At 32.5% G+C, this 21519-nt stretch overlaps 2 protein-coding genes across 2 annotated transcripts; both read right to left on the reverse strand.

Annotated features, from left to right (window-relative positions):
- Positions 1 to 1584: 1584 nt before the first annotated feature.
- On the reverse strand, positions 1585 to 17218 carry LOC111717877 (ubiquitin-protein ligase E3A). Its single transcript, XM_023493336.1, has 25 exons — positions 17133 to 17218; positions 16558 to 16616; positions 15263 to 15323; positions 14634 to 14734; positions 13995 to 14053; positions 13759 to 13777; positions 12145 to 12365; positions 11679 to 11907; positions 11239 to 11364; positions 10710 to 10796; positions 10372 to 10413; positions 10148 to 10218; positions 9647 to 9742; positions 8020 to 8136; positions 7186 to 7327; positions 6676 to 6792; positions 6291 to 6408; positions 5494 to 5603; positions 4963 to 5079; positions 4436 to 4500; positions 3816 to 3957; positions 3223 to 3319; positions 2864 to 2942; positions 2429 to 2573; positions 1585 to 1822 (listed from the first exon to the last, which is right to left on the reverse strand). The coding sequence occupies exons 1-25, from the start codon at positions 17176 to 17178 to the stop codon at positions 1805 to 1807; spliced, it is 2484 nt and encodes an 827-aa protein (XP_023349104.1). The 5' UTR covers positions 17179 to 17218; the 3' UTR covers positions 1585 to 1804.
- Positions 17208 to 21480, reverse strand: LOC111717878 (50S ribosomal protein L27). Its single transcript, XM_023493337.1, has 5 exons — positions 21371 to 21480; positions 20439 to 20543; positions 19387 to 19522; positions 18031 to 18087; positions 17208 to 17518 (listed from the first exon to the last, which is right to left on the reverse strand). Exons 1-5 carry the CDS (start codon positions 21451 to 21453, stop codon positions 17441 to 17443), a joined length of 459 nt encoding a protein of 152 aa, XP_023349105.1. The 5' UTR covers positions 21454 to 21480; the 3' UTR covers positions 17208 to 17440.
- Between the last annotated feature and the right edge of the window lie 39 nt (positions 21481 to 21519).

Here is a 21519-nt window from a genome sequence, read left to right on the forward strand (position 1 = left end):
ACAGAATAACGCAAAAGCAGAATAGCGCAATCTTGCGCGAAATAAAGTTTACGAATGATTGTGCAAAATGCTATTTTTCACGCAAAAATGAAGCGCCTGCGCAACGAAAGTTAAAATTTTCGCTTTCGTTCACAAAAATTGCGCAAAAGTTTTGCGAATGGAAACCCTAAATTGGCAAGATTTTCATCGATTTTTGTGCGAGAGTTGCAACCTTTGGATCCCAGTGAATTGTGCTGAGACAATCTCACAAAGCATTAAAAATAAAACGTATGTAAGATTAAAATTAATTCGCTAATGATAGTACATTTTTCACGTAAAACATATTTATTCAATTGTGATAAAACATAATTATAATTAGATGTCGTTTTAAGGTTCACATTTAATACTTCTTCCGCTTTAGGCTTAAGATTAAGCAGAATATATCAACTTCAATGTTAAAAGTTTTTATTGAAGTGATAAATTTAAGGAGTTTCTGACGAAATTTAAGAGTGTTGAGAAAATAGAAAATATTCAAAATTACATTCTGTAGTCGTATATTTTGTAATCATAAAAGAGTGGTTGTCCGATTTACAACGGTACCAATTAAACACCGTTAAGAGACATCATCCGTTTTCACCTTAAAGGAAGTGTTATATTTAGTAAGTTTAAAGTTACGTTCTTTATTCCTGCTGCATAAAATACGCAAGTTAAGAATTAAAATCAAGAGCTGATCAATTTTCAGATAGAAAAAACGAGGGTATTTTCATGATATTTGCTCGCAAAGAGTTTACAGAACATCGTTGTGAATTGGGCATGGCACTCTTTGAATGAAATGTCACTTGTAAGTGACATTTAAAATTTTATCTAGGCTTGAAAAAAAACTTATATTTAAATATTACAAAAATGTGATGGTAAATTTGTAAGAAATACAACATATATATTTATGCAAAGAGAATACTTGTTTAATAATTATCGTCTTCTTTCATTTATTCTTAAAACATTGTACAAAGAAAAGCTAAAACTGTGGAACAAGCAGACGACTGTTAAATTCCAGTTTTGATTTTCAATTGTCCAATGAACATGAAACACGGCATTTGTTTACTGTGAATAAACAAGCTAATGGTAAAATTATTTTCTTTATTACAACATTCAATACACAAAGATTGCTTAAATGTCGTCTTACTATGCCATATATTTTATGAAATTCACTGTAATTGCTTTATGTGGTAACTATAAACCTGTAATTGGGAAATAATAAACCAGTAATTGGAAATTATAAACCTGTAATTGGAAAGTTTAGACCTGTAATTGGGAAATAATAAACCTGTAATTGGGAACTAGTAAACCTGTAATTGGGAAATAATAAACCTGTAATTGGGAACTGTAAAACTGAAATTGGGAAATGATAAACCTGTAATTGGGAAATAATAAACCTGTAGTTGGGAACTAGTAGACCTGTAATTGGGAACCAGTAAACCTGTAATTGGGAAATAATAAACCTGTAATTGGGAACTAGTAAACCTGTAATTGGGAAATAATAAACCTGTAGTTGGGAACTAGTAGACCTGTAATTGGGAACTAGTAAACCTGTAATTGGGAAATAAAAAACCTGCAATTAGGAACTAGTAAACCTGTAGTTGGGAACTAGTAAACCTGTAATTGGAAAAATACAAAACCAGAAAGCCAGAAATCGAATAAATACTATTCATGTTTGTACAAATGATTTTGTTCCTTGAATATATCTGATTTGAATACTGCAGTACTGTACACTGTGCACCATAATGTACAATTTGCAGTACACTGCACACTGCTGCTGTTGGTACATTTACAACATTCCAAATCCCTAAAAAAACATGATTAATCAAAAACACAAACGGAACACTATTGAGAAAAAACTGAACGGAAAAATTGTGGGTAACCAACCTTGTGTTACATGTTTATATATTGATTTAGCCAGAACTAAAATCAATCCGTTTTATAATTCTTTATTTGATATTAATTAGTGATTGGCGATAACTTGGATCATTTTCCTAAACTGTAAAGGACTTAAAATGTCACCACAAAAATATGTTGCAAGTTAACATTTAAAACCGTAAAGGTTTTTTTTAACTATAAAACATTTAAGAGTAAGACTCAATAAAAAACGATATGTATGCATTGATAACCAGAACACAATTGAATAGGAAGACGACATTAATGCAATACTTAATTGTATTTGATGTTGTTACAAGATCGCAACTAGACATTCAGCTTGGGGGGGAGGGGCGGGTCAAGAAAAAAATGTTTATTACTCAATCATGAAAAAGTGACTTACTAATTCAGGAATTTTTTTGGGAAAATTTTGTTGTATTTGGAGCCTTCTTTCAGTTTGTGGTTAATTTGCGTGGGAAAAACCTTTTTTTTAGGGGTGGGGGAACATTTTTAGTATATATATATAAATGTGTCATACCTTGCATTCGTTAATCGCCTTCATCAGTAAGTTTGATAGTTTCAGCTTATCATTATACTCGGGCAGAAGCAGTACATTGAAACAGGTGTGAGCTGAGGGTAGGCGGTCAGAGTCAGGACCGTTCTTTGCGATTATCAGTTTCAATCTAAAATTAATTATCATTAAATTATAATATTGATTTTACTTCAACTAAAGAATGAATATCGGAGATTTAGGAACTCTTTTCTTTTAATTGTTCATCAAATGGCTAATTTTTGAACCGTTTTATAATTTTAATTTTATCTTTTATTGATTTTACTTAAACCCACTAACTAGGGGGGAGGGGGGGGGGGGAAATATGGAAGATCTAAGTAAAATCTTATAAATTGTAGAATGCAGATCAACTCTTGCTAGAATTTCAATCTTTTATGATATTTTTTACCCGATAATTTTTACCTGGAAAGTCCTCCTACAGGAATTCTATCGCTTCCAGTTGTAAATTGTAGAAGCTTACGTTTATCATGTAAACTCATTCCTATACAATATACAATATACAATATACAATATACAATATACAATATACAATATACAATATACAATATACAATATACAATATACAATATACAATATACAATATACAATATACAATATACAATATACAATATACAATATACAATATACAATATACAATATACAATATACAATATACAATAGAGTATAAAATATACAATATTGAACAGGAGTGAACAATGATTTAAAATATTTGAAATTTAATCAGGGGTTTAAATGGGATAAATAAGAATTTACAAGTTTACCGTGTACAGTTTCCCAAAACCACGTGACACAAGGTGTTTCCTTCGTAAATCCTCCGTCATACTCCGTTGAACTCTCTAGAGCGTTGAAATCAAATTCCTAAAAATCAACTTTTTATAATTTCTGATTTAACGTGGATCACTCTCTCCCCATATCTAAAATAGAACAACCCTTTGTGATAATCTATATCTGGGCCTCAATACCCCTGGAAAACATAGAATTTACTGATCCAGGGGGAGGGGTCTGAGCATCCATAGCCCCCTATGAGTACGCCTCTGATAGAACCATTGTTTAGTAATTCACTTTATTAAATACAAAGATATCTAAAAACTTCTTTTACTCAATCCTAGAACAGCGGTCAAACCCCCCATGAAAGTAGATGATATTTATTTTTGATTAACTTGTTCATGTAAGGACATGTAGAAACAAATGTTAACTCACGCATTTGAAAAATATGTTCTTTTTTTGGGGGGGGGGGGGGGGAAGGGGGGGCTGAAAGGTCGTTGTTAATTGAGCATACATAACTATTTAAATGTCGACATTCCCTTTAAGCGCATAATAAAAATAATATAAAAGGACTGTTCTTGAAAATAACCTTTTCTCCGCAGATGAGCATCTCTAGTTCTGTAGGAGTGAAGAGCATCCCCAGGGGGGACTCGGAGGTCACGAGGTTAAATCCGCGCTGGAACGCCAGGAACTGTTTCTCCGCCATTACATTCAATAGATAGTCAGCGTAACTAAACAGTATAGATTGATTATGGTCGGGTAATACTCATTTACATTGGATCGGCAAAATCTAGAATGCAATAAAAATATTCATTAAATGATTTTACGAATTACAAAAATTAAACTAAATTTATTGGCCATAAATTCAAACAGTCAAAAAATTGTAAAAGTCATCCAGTTTACAAGCTATAAGGCCTTGCTACATTCTTTATTTAGTTCTGTCAACTCGAGATTGAATTGTTGCCTAATTTGATTTTATCCTCTTCTGAATCTGGATCAGGCTACAAGTAGCAAAAAATCAAACATCAATAAAAAATCCTTATTATAAAATAGAAAACCAAGTTAGCGAAAAAAATAAGATTTTTTTAGAAGATTGTTCACTGTGAAATAGATTAGCAAAGCATCAAGAGTTGGATCCGGGCCCATTTTTTTACAGGACGGAACCAGGAGCTAACTAATTTGGATTCTTATCATTGGTTTTGTAATTACCTGTCCACATACTCTTGTACGTTAGCATTGGTCACCATCTTATCCTCTCCCCCGGGACATAGTTCCTAAATCAATCAATCAATATATATATATATATAAATATAAATTAATGTATAAATCAATAAATAATCAATATATAAATCAATATATATCAACATATAAATCAATGTATAAATCAATGTATAAATCAATGTATAAATCAATGTATAAATCAATATATAAATCAATCTATAAATCAATCTATAAATCAATATATAAATCAATGTATAAATCAATCTATAAATCAATACATAGTAAATCAATATATAAATCAATATGTAAATCAATATATATATCAATATATAAATCAATACATAATAAATCAATATACAATGTATAAATCATATTACAATCAAAAAACTGATCGATATAAGAATAAATATAGCAATCAATCAATCTGCAATGATCACACTATATCAATGGATTAATCAATCAATCAATCACTTTATCAGTCAATCAACCAACCAACCAACCAACCAACCACCCACCTTGACTATGGTTGACCCAAATAGGTCTGTGTATGAAATCTGAAAAGGTTGGAGAAATGTTTCCTCCAGATCATCTCCCTGATAGTTGAGCATATCCAGCAGTCCCTGGTAGATAGACTAAACAGAAAAAAGAATTAAAGGCTTGAGCCCTTATATTGGGAAGATATAAAACTTTAAAAAATGGTTTATTCCAAAATAACCCACCCACCCCCACCCAAAGTGACCTTCCTTTTGACGAGGTGCTTGCCCGATTCACAACGTAACTCTTTGAATCTCTTTTTGAAACAAATTTGCATGAATCTTAGTTTTCTCTTAGCTCAAGAAGTGTTTTATTTTTACACTTTCCACAATTGTTAATGAAGCTAAAAAAGTAAGTCACGAAATATAAAAACCCCAAAATGAACAAAATCAATTTTCAAATAGAAGATCATAGGGTTCAAGTAAAGCCTTTTAAACAATTTCTAGTAAATCAAGCAGTAAAATGAAGTTTGGAGTATTAGAAATAAAAAATAGAAAAATAACAAAACTTACAGGTTTAAATTCTTTAAGATCTTGAAAGCTTCCTCTTTTTCCAGATAGTTTTCTGTAGATTATACTTGGAAGATGGAGATTTAAGATCACATTGTTATAGATTGCCAGGCCTAGTTTAAATATTCATAATAATAATTTGAGTGATAACAATGATAATAATGATACTAATGATAATTTAGATACGAATGATAGTACCGATGAAATGAAGATGAAAATGGTACTACTAACAATAATAAATAGCAATGATACTGAATTTTTAAAATGATAATGATAAATTCAAAATTTTTTATTATGAAAATTTTAGGAAAATCTAAAGGAAATGAATATAATAAGGATAATAAAAATAATTAAGATAAGTAAAACAATAATTGTATTTAAAATAAAAAAAAGTTCTAATCACACTGAATATAAAACATTGTAATTATAATGAAGATACTAATGATAACGAAGATGATAATGATTCTGAAATCATAAAGATACTGAAAACAATGAATGAAACTGATAATATCAATAATTATACAGAAAATAAGAGTGATAAATTGAAAACAAAAAGATAATAATTGATACTGAAAATAATAAAGATGATACTATAAATAAGAATGATGCCGAAAAACAAATAATAATGTTACCGAAAATAAAATAATAATGATCATGTAAGATGATAATCAAAATAATAGTGTTACTTAAAATAAGAATCATAATGATCCCGAAGATGATAATGAAAATAATATTGATTCTAAAAAAGAAAAATGATCATGAAAATAATAATGATACTATCAGTTTCCTACTGGACCCACCTAGAATGATTCCAACCAAAGTAAACTGAGCATCAGACTCGTAACTAGTCGGATTAAACCAGAAATTCTGAGTTTCTGAGTCCAGGATGAACATACCGAAATCAGCATTAAACATTTCCTAAATAAAACAACTATGATCTGGGAAATATATATTTTGTTCAAGAATATTTCCCCCGAGGAAAAGGGAAAATTTTTGAATTAAAATATCCAAAACTGAACAACCTGCCAGTTGATTTTAAAATTTACATCTCCCACCACCCCACACCCCAAGAACCCACAATTTTTAGCCTTACACGATTATCTGTCAATCTATCTAAACCTAACCTAGCCTGGAATACTCTTAGTATGGAGCAAGTGGGGTCAATAAAAACTAACTCTTACTAACCTCCACTATGAGCTGGAAGAACTCCTTGCTGAGCCCGCCCTCGTCAATCCCCTGCTCAGCATCGAATTCCACCACCAACTGTTTCTTCAGATCCTGGGGGTTCTCCATTACAACCACCTAGATTGATCATGATCACCGATATCAATAAACAATTTAGATAACGTCAAAGGTCACTCTAATGTCATAATGTCCCGTTTAGCCTCATAGTCTATATTTGTACTGTACAGCTTACTCTAGCTGATTAAAAGTCGGCCCTGTACATGAAATGAACCGGAGTTTACAGTGATCAATCTGCATATAAGAAATTCAAAGTTTTCTTCCATTAAAGCCGTTAGGATTAAAAATATGTAAGATTTCCATCTTAGGTCCAAAACTTGTTGAAAGTGGATTTTTGGGAAAATGTGCCAATGATGTCCATTCCATTTGCACCAAAATCTACAGGCTCCCCCCCCCGAAAGAGGAATTCACAAAATATTTATTTATGATGTGAAAAATTTAGATTCCATTTACCTCTAACTCTACAAGAGCATCCTCTATAATATGATCTCTACGCACACTAAGTTTAAGATAAGGTGAGGATTCACTGGTTCCAAGGAATGATTGGATAAATGTTACGCGTCTCTCGGCGTACATTCGGATCCTAAACAAATAAATGCGTCATCTATGATTTTAACTAAAAAATGTCATAAATATAGCTTTGCCTTAGTAATGTGTGTTGATTTCAAATTGTTGTGGAAAAATTATTCCGCCCCAGTTGGTGGACTGAATTTTGACAAATATACACCACTGTGATAATTCAGCTTAAACTAAAGAAACTTGCACGTAATATTGAAATTTAGATGTTACTAATCATAACTCCACTAACTGAAGAGATATTGAGATGAACAAAAATGTTTTATACTTCTATTATGTAACCAGAGCTAAAAACATTAGAATGGTGGATATCGAGATTAATGCTCGATCCTCTCTTTTTCTTAATATTGAGATTAACCTAATCTGGTACTTGCATCCTGAAAAGTGTATAAAATTCAACCAATCAGAGTCGTGTACAAGCCAAGAAATTTAAAATTTTGCGCGCCATTTAAGATTAATATACAGAAACGGGAGGGACTCTCTAATTTCAAGAACCAGTTTTTGATTTTTCTCTACTATATCCAAAAAAGATCGGTTTAAGAAGAAAATCAAAAGGGTGTCCATTGGATACTCATATTAAGTAATCGGGATTGAGGATAACTCATCCTAAAGTTTTCAGCTCAGATAAATTTGTGTTTCTCGAACATGTGCGCTACAAGAGCACATTCACAAAGTCGTCCCAGTAATGTCCCATAGAGATGACCTTCTTACTTACCAATAGTTTCATTAAGTGGTTCATTGTAGAATTCTTCAAGAGGAATAAGAGGAACTCTGACATCTAGCGGAGATATTTCAAGTTCAACTCCCATAGGATCATGATACTTCACCCTATTATCATAATAAATCGATAAATATGTGGCAAATATTTGATTAAGTTTATTAAATTATTCTTTAACTAGTAATGTTTGCAATTTTACATAATCATAGGCGTAATGTTCTTTTATTGAGGATTTTATGCAAAATCAATTTCGTGGATTTTTAAAATTTTTGGTCTTTTTCATTTATTTTTTTTTACACATTTTATTGAAAATGCAAAAGAATGATTTAGGATAATTTAGTTGATACTGTACCTGTACCTGTACCTGTACCTGTAACTGTACCTGTACCTGTACCTGTCCATGAGTTAGCTAATGCCTCCTGACTAGAGAATACATCCCATAGAGTTTGTTTCAGAACAGAGTAATTTTTAGATATCTTGGCATCCTTAAATCCACAAAATAAATATTTTTTTACATGATGGGATTATAGACGTAATTTAGGTGACCATCCATCTAAGTAATACCTTTTAAATCTTAGTCAGGATAAATATACCATTGTAAATGGCTCTTGAAATGGTGTCTCTTGAACTTACGTCTTTAATTCCAAAAAGGGTCTGTAAGCGTAATTTCAAGGGATCCTCCATGAAAAGATTAAAATACCATATGCACAACGGTACACTTGAAACCTTTATCTGATCAATAGTGTGGAAGATATGGTCGTTTCCGAAAATTTTACATGTTTTCCGTAAGTAGGAATAAGCAAGTAAATAAATTGTAAAACATCATGTTGAAACAAAAAAAATTAATTTGCAAAATTATAAACATCGATTTCTAAACTTCTATTTCATATTAGCTTCGACAAAGCATGGGACTTGAGACGTAATTTAAGTGTCCGATTCACACAGATACCCTATAAATCTTAGTCTGATCAAGAATGTTGATAGGAATCATCGTGAATCAGCTGAGGACATAATCATGAATAAATGAAGCTAAAAACAAGAGAAAATGTTAAAAAGGAATTTATCTTAAGAAAAGAATTAAAAATATTTTTAATTTTGTTCCTTGATAATTTTATCCAGTTTCTCTTCGTCCAAACTTTGCATTGTTTTACCTACAGAGAGAAAATAATCATAAAAACATATTTCGAAGATGAGTAGCTTAGTTGAGTATCAACCAGAGCTGTCCGCTCCGTCGAAAGTTTGTGTAAATTTAACGAAATTGACTTTAAAATCAAGAAAATCGGCAAATTTTTATGCGTTATTGTTATTATTATTTTTGTTATAAAAAAAATACTTATAAAAACAATAATTGTATAAAAGAATTTTCGCAGTTTTTTATTAGTCACTAATTTAAATTAAGGCATCGGTTTTAGCATGGTGTGCAGTGATGTTTTGCTTTAAAAACATTTTTAGGACAGTGTGTGCTTCCATCATGCTTTTTTCAATTATATAATATCATATAGTTTCATAAACAAAGTAGTTAATGTTCTGGCCGCTATTCATAATGAAGCGGTGATCGTCATTATTATTTTTTTTTTTTTGGGGGGGGGGGGGGGGGGGGGGGGGTGTTACTATCAATACCTGGCAGAATTTGGAATAATATGAACACCGGCAAAGTTATCAATGTCCGGATCACCGGGTGTGGGGTCTGTAGAGTCCCAGTAATCTTGACTCTCTCTAAGAAAAGAATAAAATATCAACAATTAATTACAAGATAAAATGTATCAAGTAAGTAGGTAGGGGAGACAATAAGCAAATGAAGACAGTAGAAGTATAAATATAAATAGCGTTGCCCATGGAAACAGTTTTAATTTTTATTTCGATTTTTGAAAAAAAATAAAATCGGATAGTTTTAGCCTATGAGGCTATGTTATCCCTAGGGTACCCATGTGTTTCCTAAAAAAAATTCAGAAAACTTTTAACCAGACGTTTGGTCAGCTAAAGCTATCATATAAATAGATGATAGCGAAGAGCTTTATTATATATATTTACTCTTCTTGTAATTGAGAAGGAATGAGCGGGGGGGGATGAGGGGGGAGGGAATTTCCCCCCCAAATTTGCACCCCTGCGTTGAATCTTTACCTTTCTCCAGCCAACAGACTAGCATAGTACAATATTCTTATCACAGAGGTAACTGAGGTTATTGTCTCATCCTTAATACAAGAAATAAATCACTAATAAATTATAAATTTATAAATAAATATTTTAGGGGACATAATTTCTAACAAATTGATCAAAAAATTAACTTTTTTGATTTATGTTAATTAAAACTAAAGTCATATCAACAATACAGTAAATAAACCAACCTCATTGAGAATTCTTTCTCTGGAAAATGCACCAGTGTAGACCTAAATAGATTGGAAAATATGACAAAATAAAAGTTAGTTGCTTTGAGGAGCAATACTGGACAGGGGGAGCATATTTTGTTGTTAAATCATCCGCACATCTCCTCTTTGAAAATAATTTACCCCCTAGATATTGGGGTTGTTTAGCAGAGTGAATTTTTTTCTTTTAGAAGTTTGCGGAATATCAACGATTTTTGGAAAGAAAAAGTTAATTTTTGGTTAAAAAGTATTAAAAGATGAAAAATTTGCCTTAGAATATCCAATTTTTCATTTTTTCACTAAAACTTTTTTTTAAGTACCTTTAGAGACAAAATCTGTTGAAGGTTTTCCAGTAGAGATTTAAGTTTGGATCCAGAATATTCAGCCCACAATTTAGCCAGAATAATCTAAATATAAGGATTAAAGTTTGGATCCACTGTACTCACTACTCAGCCCACAATTTAACCATACTAATCTAGATATAAGGATTAAAGTTAAGATCCACTGTACTCACTACTCACTACTCAGCCCACAATTTAACCATACATAAATATAAGGCTTAAAGTTTGGATCCACTGTACTCAACCCACAATTTTTATTGAACGTGGCAAAGTTGTTATTCAAAAAAAAAGGAAAAAACGGTCCAAAAATGATCGTTTTAACATGTTCGTTTTCGGATTGATTTAATGATTCGTTTTTTGCCAATATTTTCTTTTAAGAGTCTAAATTTCGCCCAGAACAAAAAATGCAAACAAGTTTAAAAACAATTGCTTTTTTAACTACTCCGAATTTTGACCATAAAAAAAATATCAGCAAAAATGAACCAACTTATATAATGCACATAACTACCTGTGAGGGGAGGGGTAGAAGGGCCACGCCCCGGCAAAGAACAGGAACTACATTCTCCAAGTATGCTTCTGAACCAAGGGTCGGAAGTTCAAATATTATTGCGTACACGTTTAAAAAGTTGCAATCCTAAAACAAAAGTAAATTTTTATTCGAATTTTTTTAAAACAACTTCGAATTTGAGATAAAATATTTGACATTTTCGATGTATACATGTACGGTAGCGTACATCCACTTTTGCGGCAATTCAAACACTATTTGAGAGATAAAGACACAAATTTCTCTTGCCTCGATGATCATTCAAAAGTTTAAAGGGTATAGTTGTGAATCGGGCATTAACATGTTTGCATCGAGGGTCACATGAAATTAGAAATTAGAAGGGATAGCTATCAATATCATATTTTTTGCGTCAGAAATAGTTTGAACCTGTAAATTTGTCTTACCTGAGCTATATTAGGTTTACACTTCAGATCCATCTCCAGGTTAGAGCAGAGCATAACAAGAGCATTGACTAGACCGCTTTCAAATATACTGTTATCCAGACAAAATAGAGATTCCAACGACCGCCTTAAACAATAGTAAAATAGGTTAGAGCAGAGCATAACAAGAGCATTGACTAGACCGCTTTCAAATATACTGTTATCCAGACAAAATAGAGATTCCAACGACCGCCTTAAACAATAGTAAAATAGGTTAGAGCACAACAAAACAAGGGCATTAAAACCGCTCTAAAATACCGATATCCGATCAAAAGAGATTCCAACGACCGTCTACACAAAATAAAGAATAAACACAAAAACTTATCACAAGGGGGGGTGGGCACGATTGTTTTCTCTTCAATTTTACAGAGATCCTAACAAAATCTGAGTCATGCACCATTTTAAAATAACACTGATCATTAAACAATACCTGAGACTTTCCAAATCCAGTGATATGGAGAGAGACGAATTCTTTTCCACCTTCTCCTTCTCCTGGTTGTCCTGGCTGCTGTCCACATCCTTCTCCATCTCCCCTTCCAGGCTCCTCAGCTCCTCCTTAGTCAACTTCTTCCCCTGAGATCCAGACTCCTTGGAGACAGGTTTAGTAACATCTGAACCTAATTCAAATGCAGTTAATAAATCTATTGAAGCCTATCACAGATTCAGACTTTAAGTTAAACTTGTCTGCCCATTAAATAAACCAGGCCTCCGAGAACGATATTCATGAAAACGATAAGAAATTGACTAACTTAGCTTTGTAACTAACTTAATGGTTGGTGTTTTAACTACCTGTACCTGTACCTGTACCTGTACCTGTACCTGTACCTGTACCTGTACCTGTACCTGTACCTGTACCTGTACCTGTACCTGTACCTGTACCTGTACCTGTACCTGTACCTGTACCTGTACCTGTACCTGTACCTGTACCTGTACCTGTACCTGTACCTGTACCTGTACCTGTACCTGTACCTGTACCTGTACCTGTACCTGTACCNTTTAAGCATTCCTAGGCAAGCGTAGGGGGTTTACAAGCATTTCTAAGAACGCGATAAAACATAAAAGCTGCGAACTACTTTTCTTTCCAGATGTGGTTTAGAATATTAGAGTTACGAATAATACATTTTTCACTTAACTCTAAGCTTTTAAACTAAAACTAACCTAGACTAGAACCATTTGGACCAGCTTAGGGTCGAGATTAAGCTTTTTAACTAAAACTGACGTAGACAGAACCATCTAGGTCCAGCCTTAGACTCGGGACTAAGTTTTTAAACTAAAACTGACGAAGACAGAACCCTCTAGGTCCACCTTAGACTCGAGACTTTAAGCTTTTAAACTAAAACTGACCAAGACTGAAACCACTTGGACCAGCTTAGGCTCGAGATTAAGCTTTTAAAACTAAGCCTAACCTAGACAGAACCCTCTAGGTCCAGCTTAGACTTAAGACTAAGATTTCAAACTAAAAACTGACGTAGACAGGACCCTCTAGGTCCAGCTTACTTAGACTGGAGACTAAGCTTTTAAACCTATTAGACAGGAACCACAAGGACAAGCTTAGACTCAAGACTAAGCATTAAAACTAAAACTAACCTAAACAGGAACCACTACTTTAGACTAAACTTTTAAACTAAAACTAACCTAGACTGGAACCACTTGGACCAGCTTAGGCTCGAAATTAGCTTTTAAACTAAAACTAACCTAAACAGAGATGAGATTTTAAAAGCTTAAACCCGACTAAAACCCAAACTCGGGCTTAGATAGAACCAAAGTCAGGATTGGTTCTGATTCGACCAATGAGAGACTGTGTTGCAAGCTTTCTCTCTGTAGCAGACAGAATGCGGTCAGATCAGCTGTGACAAGGAGATGTAAATTTCGAAAATTCAAACTTTATGTAGATACATTATTTTCATAGTATGTTTATTTTAAATAATCAAAAAAATTTGACACCACAAACAATTTACGAGATTTTAAATGTACAAATATAAAAGATTTTACGAAATTTACGATCATCAGCTACTAAAGACTCAAGCCTTAAAGAGAGTAAAACCCAAGAGGGTTGGTTCTTACTAAACTCAAGGACATCCAAAACCCGGGTCTTGACTTGAGCTTTACTTGGGTCTAAGCAGACGCAAAGACCGGGTTTTAGCTGGGTTTAAGCTTTTAAAATCTCATCTCTGGAGGACCACCTTAGACTCGAGACTAAGCTTAAAAACTAAGACTGACCTAGACAGAAACCACTAGGACCAGATTGGACTCGAGACTATAAGGCTAATAAACTAAAACTAACCTAGACAAGAACCACTTGGACCTTCCTGTAGAAACAGTTCTTTGGTCACATCAATCTAAAATATTTTAAACATTAAAGGGACTGTTAACAAATTTTCAACAGGATGTTTTAATAAAGTTTGAAATAAATAAAAGATGCTTTTCTTTTGGACTTATTTTAGCAAAAGTAAAAAGTAGAAAATTATTATGAAATTTTTAATAGAACTGTTAGGCTTCTCTTAATGAACTTGATTATAAAACTGGAAGGTCAATAGTACAATTCAAAGACTGGCAGGTCAGTAGGGCAGACCACAGGTTGACAGAATGGAGAATTTCATAACGGGACTGTAAGCGTAATTTAAAGAGACCCTCCCTGTAAAGATGGCAATGCCCGATTAACAAGGGTACTCTTGAACCCGTGGAAGATACCGTTGTTTCCCAACTCGAAAAGCGTTTTGTTCAAGAAACGCTCAAGTCATTTTCGCAGAAAGCCCGCAAATCAAAATAAACATTTAAGAAACAAAAACATTGCTATCTAATTCATACTTGATCAGACAAAGCCTTAAAGGGTACCGTTGTAACGGGCATTGTGCCTCTTGAAATTACGCGTATAGTCTCTTTAAAATGTTCCAAAATGTTGAATTTTCGAGATCTCACCTCCATGGCTTCATCTGTTTGTTTACTCGGATCACTGGTCTCACACAGTCTGGCCCTCGTCTTAAACAGGTTTAAAGCCTGTACTGCAGCCTCGTTGGGGTCTAAAGAGTACAGGGTAAACACAAGGCCAGCAAACAATTTGCTGAGCCCAAAAAAAAATGAAATCCATGGTATCGGAAACTAGGTTTCATGAATGTGGTTTCACAACTTTATATATTATGAATGGGGTTTCACAGCTTTATACATTATGAATGGGGTTTCATATCTTTATGTATACCAATATTTTTGTTAAGAAATATTATAATCTACGCAAATGTTTAAACCCCTAACAGCAAACTAGAGAGTTTTGTTCACAATACTCTTTAAAATTTCCGGCTCTGGAATCAAACAAAAAGAATTACAATCCCCCTTTTCTTTGATTTATCAGAAATATAAAACCATGATCGTCATATGTTTAGAAATATCCTACTTAAATACAAAAGATAAAACTTGTTTTTTTTTAGTGTAGCTCTCTGTAGTCTGTAATCTCCCCCAACCCTCCATTTTGGATAATCCAGGCCTCAATATTATATATATCAAGTATATATTTTTAAATATCCATTTTAAAATATTTTTAAGCGAATAAATACCTATAGGAGGAGATAGTTGAGAGGAATAGCAGTTAGGATTATCACATTTTTTCCCACATCCCTTAACATAGAAAATTAAAATTAGTACATGTACGTACATAATAACGAATATATCTATACTAGACTTGTCAACTCTTTTCAACCATATTTCGCTGTTGACATTGATACCTAACGAGATCGCGCCCAGTGGTAGTGGCGTTGATAGTTCACGGGATTGTAGCCGTGTGTTGACAATGATAGTCAAGAGAATCTGAGTTGTACCTGGATAGATACGTGTTCGAGAAACTGTTATGGATATCTGTATTATCTATATACTTATATATATTATTCTTATTTGGCTTGTCTGTCCCTTTGTCTATTTGTATCCAATAAAGGCCAAACGACTGGACCGATGGAGTCATATTTCGTGTGGCAACAAGCTTGACCCGAGGGAAGGTTTATAGACAATCAAATGAGAAAAATTTGCTTCGTAGAAAATGTCAAACATTTTATTTTAAAAAATTCAACAATATTAACAAAACCACCGCGAATCTTAATTTTTTTTATTGCAGTGTACGACTTCAAAAGCAACAGTTAAAAGCTAAAATTGTTACTAGAAAAAGTGAACAAACTTCCTTAAATTCATGGAAATATATTTGTCAATATTGGATATAGTTCATATTTAATTCCATAATTTATTTATTCTACTATGAAGTATGAGATATTGCAAATGTATGAAACGCTAACTGATTAAAAAGTTAACAGAACCTTTACCAAAGTATGTAACCATAGATAAATAAATAAACATAGATAGCTTATGTACGCAAAATCACCAAGAATTGTACAGTCCGAGAACTGATACTTCTAGGGGTCATTGTGTACTTCTATGATAAGCGGGGTGGTTTGGTTTTTTAATGGATTTCATCATTATTAAACCACTCAGGAGTGAATTTTTTTTTCAGAATATCAAATTATTTTACTGAGCAATATATTATATTGACGAGAACTGACGAAGGACATGAGAAGGACTAAACTAACTTAAATTTCTTTTTACAGAACTCATGTACACCACAAGTACTCAATGACATAAGAACAGCCAATGTTCACAGCCACCTAGTTAATCTATATAATAGGAATATCTTTAAAACATCTTTGTACATTTATATCTTTCAAGATGAAAAATGTCGTCTTATGCGCAATCTATCTTTATCTATGTATGTAACCAGTCAAAACTCATATAACATACTTAAATCTCAAAGGCGATGCAAATAACCTCACATGACCTATGGTTTATGGCCAATAGTTTTAACAATTACCTTCGTTAGTTGGTAGTAGTACTTTTCTATCAATTTCTTGGCAACATTCTTTTTTCCATCTAGAAGAAGAAAAATTAAAAATATTTTATCGTCACTTTATTTAATCTATACATGTTCTTTGTATCCAAAAAAATGTCATAACAGCTGAACCAATCGGGCCCAAATTTTGTGTGGGACCTCACATGACCCAAGGAAAAGTTTACATATGCTCAAAGTTTTGAAAATAGGCGAAAAAATGCCATTTAATTCGCGAACTTTTGTTGTTTTAAATTCTACAAAGAGAAGATGATTTACATTTGTATACTCTTATCTATTTTATTCCAAGTTTCGATTGCTCGACTCCTTTGAGGGAATAAAAACGTAATATTAAGCAACCCACCATTTGAAATATTAGCTTCACAACGGTACCCTTGAAACATTTTTCTGATTATGTATAAATGAGATATCTCTATCGAAGTGCAGGGACAATGTAGGAATTTTTAAGAATATTACAAACTTGTCAGAATGAAAAACGGCGATATCTTCCTCTTTGTTCCTTAAAATGATGTCCAAGACAAAAAGATGTTTAAGCTTACCATCATTTGTACAAAGCTTGGAATCTGAATCCTGACAGTCCATCATAAAGCTGACTAGTTATTTTAGTTCATATCTCTGAAACAAAAAGAATGAATTTTCGCTTGTTTGCTAGTTTAACTACAGATGGTTTAACTACACGACCACATGCAGATTTCAAAATGGCGATTTTAGGTAAAATTGCGCAATTCTAGAAAAACGCCGGTTTTGGGGCATTACCAAGTCAAATGTAGGTTTTTGGTGCATTTTCTAAAAAATACTTGGTTTTTGGTGGATTTTTGTTGCTAATTCTAGAATGTTCTGCCCGAGATTAAATCTGTTCTGTGAGTTTGAAGTATTGATGCTGTTCATCAGGAAGTATGTGAATATGTGGTTTGTAAATATTCTCCTGATAAATATTCTCATTAAATCAAATAAATATAAGAATTGTTTCATTGTACACTGGTACAGTGTACAGTCATGTAAAAAGCGGAAAAAAGTTGTCTCTGTGAAAGTCAACTGTGAAACAATGCTATAGATTTAGCATTGTGTAAACTTTATGAGAGACCTTTTCCCTCAACCTTAGGTATGTTATTTTTAGGGGTTTCTTTGTGGAATTTGGGATAATAAATATTTGCGGGAATAACCATTCCCCCCATTATTCAAGGGGAATTGTAATTCTTAAAATTATGCACCAGGCTCTGTTATGTTTTTATGGCCCAATTACATATCCTTAGCGATGTTACTAAAAACTATAAAAATATGTGACCATACTTTTTTCCCTTTCCTACCAGTAGCAAAAAAATACATCAAATATTTTTTAATTGAAAAATTAATGTTTCAAATTCTAAACTAAGGAAAAGATTTTAGATTAAAAAAATTATTTAAAACTTTTAAAGGTTTGTTTAATGAATATATTTCCTGGAGAAGATGGTCCGGCATAACTTTTCCTAGTCGGGCAGGTAGCTTTTCATATTCCTAGAACATTTTTATCAATACTTTGCATCAAGAAAAATAAAATATTAAAACTATTTTTAAAAAAATCTTTCTTGTTAATTCCGGAATACAGAGGTATACAATTACATTGACTTACTAAGCATAAATGAGCAAACAGAAAAAATCCTTTTCATAAAAACATTTCCTGTCGGTTAATGCATTATATCTAGGAACTTTAACTTAAAATTCTATTATTTTGTAAAAAAAAATTTGTTGTTGAAAATAATACTTTTTTTTAGACGTTGAAAATAATTTTTTTGTTAAAAATAATAAATTTGTTGTTATTGAAAAAATCTATTTTTGTTGTTGAAATTAATACTTAAAAAAAAATTTGATGTTGAAAATAAACATTTTTTTGCTGTTGAACATAATTTTTTTTCGTTATTGAAAAGTATCTTTCCAAATTATTGCTTCTAATTTGGCAGGACCATGTGTTTTCGATATTCAAAAACGTTTATTAATACTTAAGTGTTAAAACATTATGATGTTTGCATAATTTGTCGTGAAACGTGATATTTTGTAGATTCTATCTATGCACTGTATTTATTTTTGCTCAATTAGTTCTGCTGCATTTTGAAGATCCTTAGTATTTTATTGCGCGGTGCAAATTTCAACAACCCTAATCCTATTCAATCGATCAATCAAATTCAAAAGTTTATAAATTGACGCGGCATAGATAATTTTCCACAGTTTTTCCAGAGGCCGTTCCTTCCATAAACTACATTGGTCGACAACTTGACGTCTCCTATATTGGTCGTCAAATGTACGGAGAAATATCTATTTATCAGATAAGAATTTAGCATGAGACATCTAGCGGCCAACATATCGTCCCCCAAAGTACGTGAACTACACGACCACTTTCTATGAAGAGAACGAGCTCAGAAGTCGTCAAAGAGGTACGCTTGTTTAGCTCAATTTACCACGTGTAGAACGTGTGCTTATATATTTCGTATTTGTCAGCTTTGGCAGTCTCTGTTTCGATCTGTATTCTATATATTTCATCTGACCCTCCATGGAAAGACGCTAAATATTCGATTCACAACGGTACATTTAACATCTTTGTTTGATATAAAATATCAATGATAATGATCTTGAATATTGATTATTTTTGAATATGGTTTCTCTACAAAAGTGACTTGATTTCTACGACAGGAAAACATAAAAAAATGATCAGAAATAAACACTTGTGAATCGGGCATTGCCACTTTTGCATGGAGAGTCAGTTGAAATTACGCGTACAGTCCCTTTAATATTAATAATGATAAAAATAGATCTTTTTACCTCCTGCTTAGGTTGAACCTTCTCTGTGGTAATTATAACTCTACCGTGAGTAAGAGCCATGATATTACAGTTTGGTAGCATCACAGTGTTCCATCCTGGTAAGATCTGTAGACGGTATTGGGATACTACAATCTTCCTAAATATAGGATACTGGGATACTACAATTTTAAATAAAGGATACTGGGATACTACAATCTTCCTAAATATTAGGATACTGGGATACTACAATCTTCCTAAATATAGGATACTGGGATACTACAATCTTCCTAAATATAGGATACTGGGATACTACAATCTTCCTAAATATAGGATACTGGGATACTACAATCTTCCTTAATATTAGGATACTGAGATACTACAATCTTTTTAAATAAAGGATACTGGGATACTACAATCTTCCTAAATATTAGGATACTAGGATACTACAATCTTCCTTAATATTAGGATACTGGGATACTACAATCTTCCTAAATAAAGGATACTATAATTTTCCTTTATCTTAGGATACTGGGACACTGCAATCTTCCTTAATATTAGGATACTGGGACACTTCAATTTTCCTAAATATAGGGTACTGGGATACTACAATCTTCCTTAATATTAGGATACTGGGATACTACAATCTTCCTAAATATAGGATACTATAATCTTCCTTAATATTAGGATACTGGGACACTGCAATTTTCCTTAATATTAGGATACTGGGACGCTACAATTTTCCTTAATATTAGGATACTGGGATACTACCATTTATTTAATGATTGTAATTATATTTGTCGAGTATGTCGGACTCACAGCATCACACTTTTAACTTTTGTCTTCTTTACGTTGAAATCATCCTTATTTTTCTGGTTAAAAATATTTAGTGACAGGAAACTCTTGTCTTCGCTGGTATGTAGTTAGTACAGGTAAACTCGAGTAGCGACACTTAATTTTTTATTTGGAAAATTATGGATATCTCTGTCAACCTTGATCAGACAAAGATGCAAAGGGTACTAATTGGAAATATAAAACTTGCACCTGCAGCCCTGTTAAGAAAATATTTAACTCACCCACTTGGAATTCTTTGACCATCGTAGACCTTGATTCCTCTTCTTTTACCAGGGGTATTCCTACATCTATTCCTCGTAGAACTTCCAGCTTTCTTACTCGCATCCCTGAACAGAATGAAGATCAAGAATCAAGTATCAAGTAATAAGTATCAAGAATCAAGTATCAAGTAATAAGTATCAAGAATCGCGAATCAAGGATTAAGATCAAGTAAAAGTCCAAATTTGAAATAAAAAACGTTAAAATCAAATTAGGAAGTGAATAATATTAATAAAATATATGTAATAGCAACAAATATGACGGAGTTTCAAAGGAATTCTGAAAATAGACCATTCAGAGCCATACTTTAAATTCTTTTCCATGCAAAGATTTAGATACTTTTTTACTAGGAGTTTTGGTCTGGTTTATGCTTCAATATAAAGACAAAATTAATTATTGGCTTTAGAGAATAAAAAAAAATCTCCAAAGGCTTATTTTGGCTATTAAAAATCACTTTTAAGGGCGTTTAATTAAACCCCCCTCAAGACAAGTAAATGGGTAACTATCTGAGCAAATTGGTATCAATTACGAATATCGATATTTCTAAAATAGAGGTTGGTATAGCGAAGTTAGAAAGAATCTTCAAGAAAGAACAACGAGGAAATCTGTGTGAGTGATACTCAAATAAAGGGAACCACTTTGTTGTTGGTATAAATAAAGATATCTTGAAATTATGTCAACTATCCTTTAATCTTTTTTATTCAATCTGAAAAGAGATAATATTCAATTGAAGTTTCTAAATTAGGACGAGGAAACGGACAGAATTTATTATTTTTAAATGTAAAAACATTGCACGGTAGTTACTAAGAGAACGGTTTAAAGGGGACTACAAGACAATAATGGTCAAGTAAAATTACGTTGACAATCCCTTTAAAAACAAAGATCTGACACAAACCTGACAAAACTCTCCAAGATGGTGGTAGGTTGAATAAATCCACCAATCTTACCCAACCCTGATAAACAACTTAACAACGACATTTTAGATTCTGGAATTAGGAATATCTTTAAATAGGAACATTTCAAAAATTTTAAAAATTAATTTCA

This window comes from Eurytemora carolleeae, unplaced genomic scaffold (assembly GCF_000591075.1).
Source record: "Eurytemora carolleeae unplaced genomic scaffold, Eaff_2.0 scaffold1761, whole genome shotgun sequence".
In the NCBI taxonomy this organism is placed as follows: Eukaryota; Metazoa; Arthropoda; class Copepoda; order Calanoida; family Temoridae; genus Eurytemora; species Eurytemora carolleeae.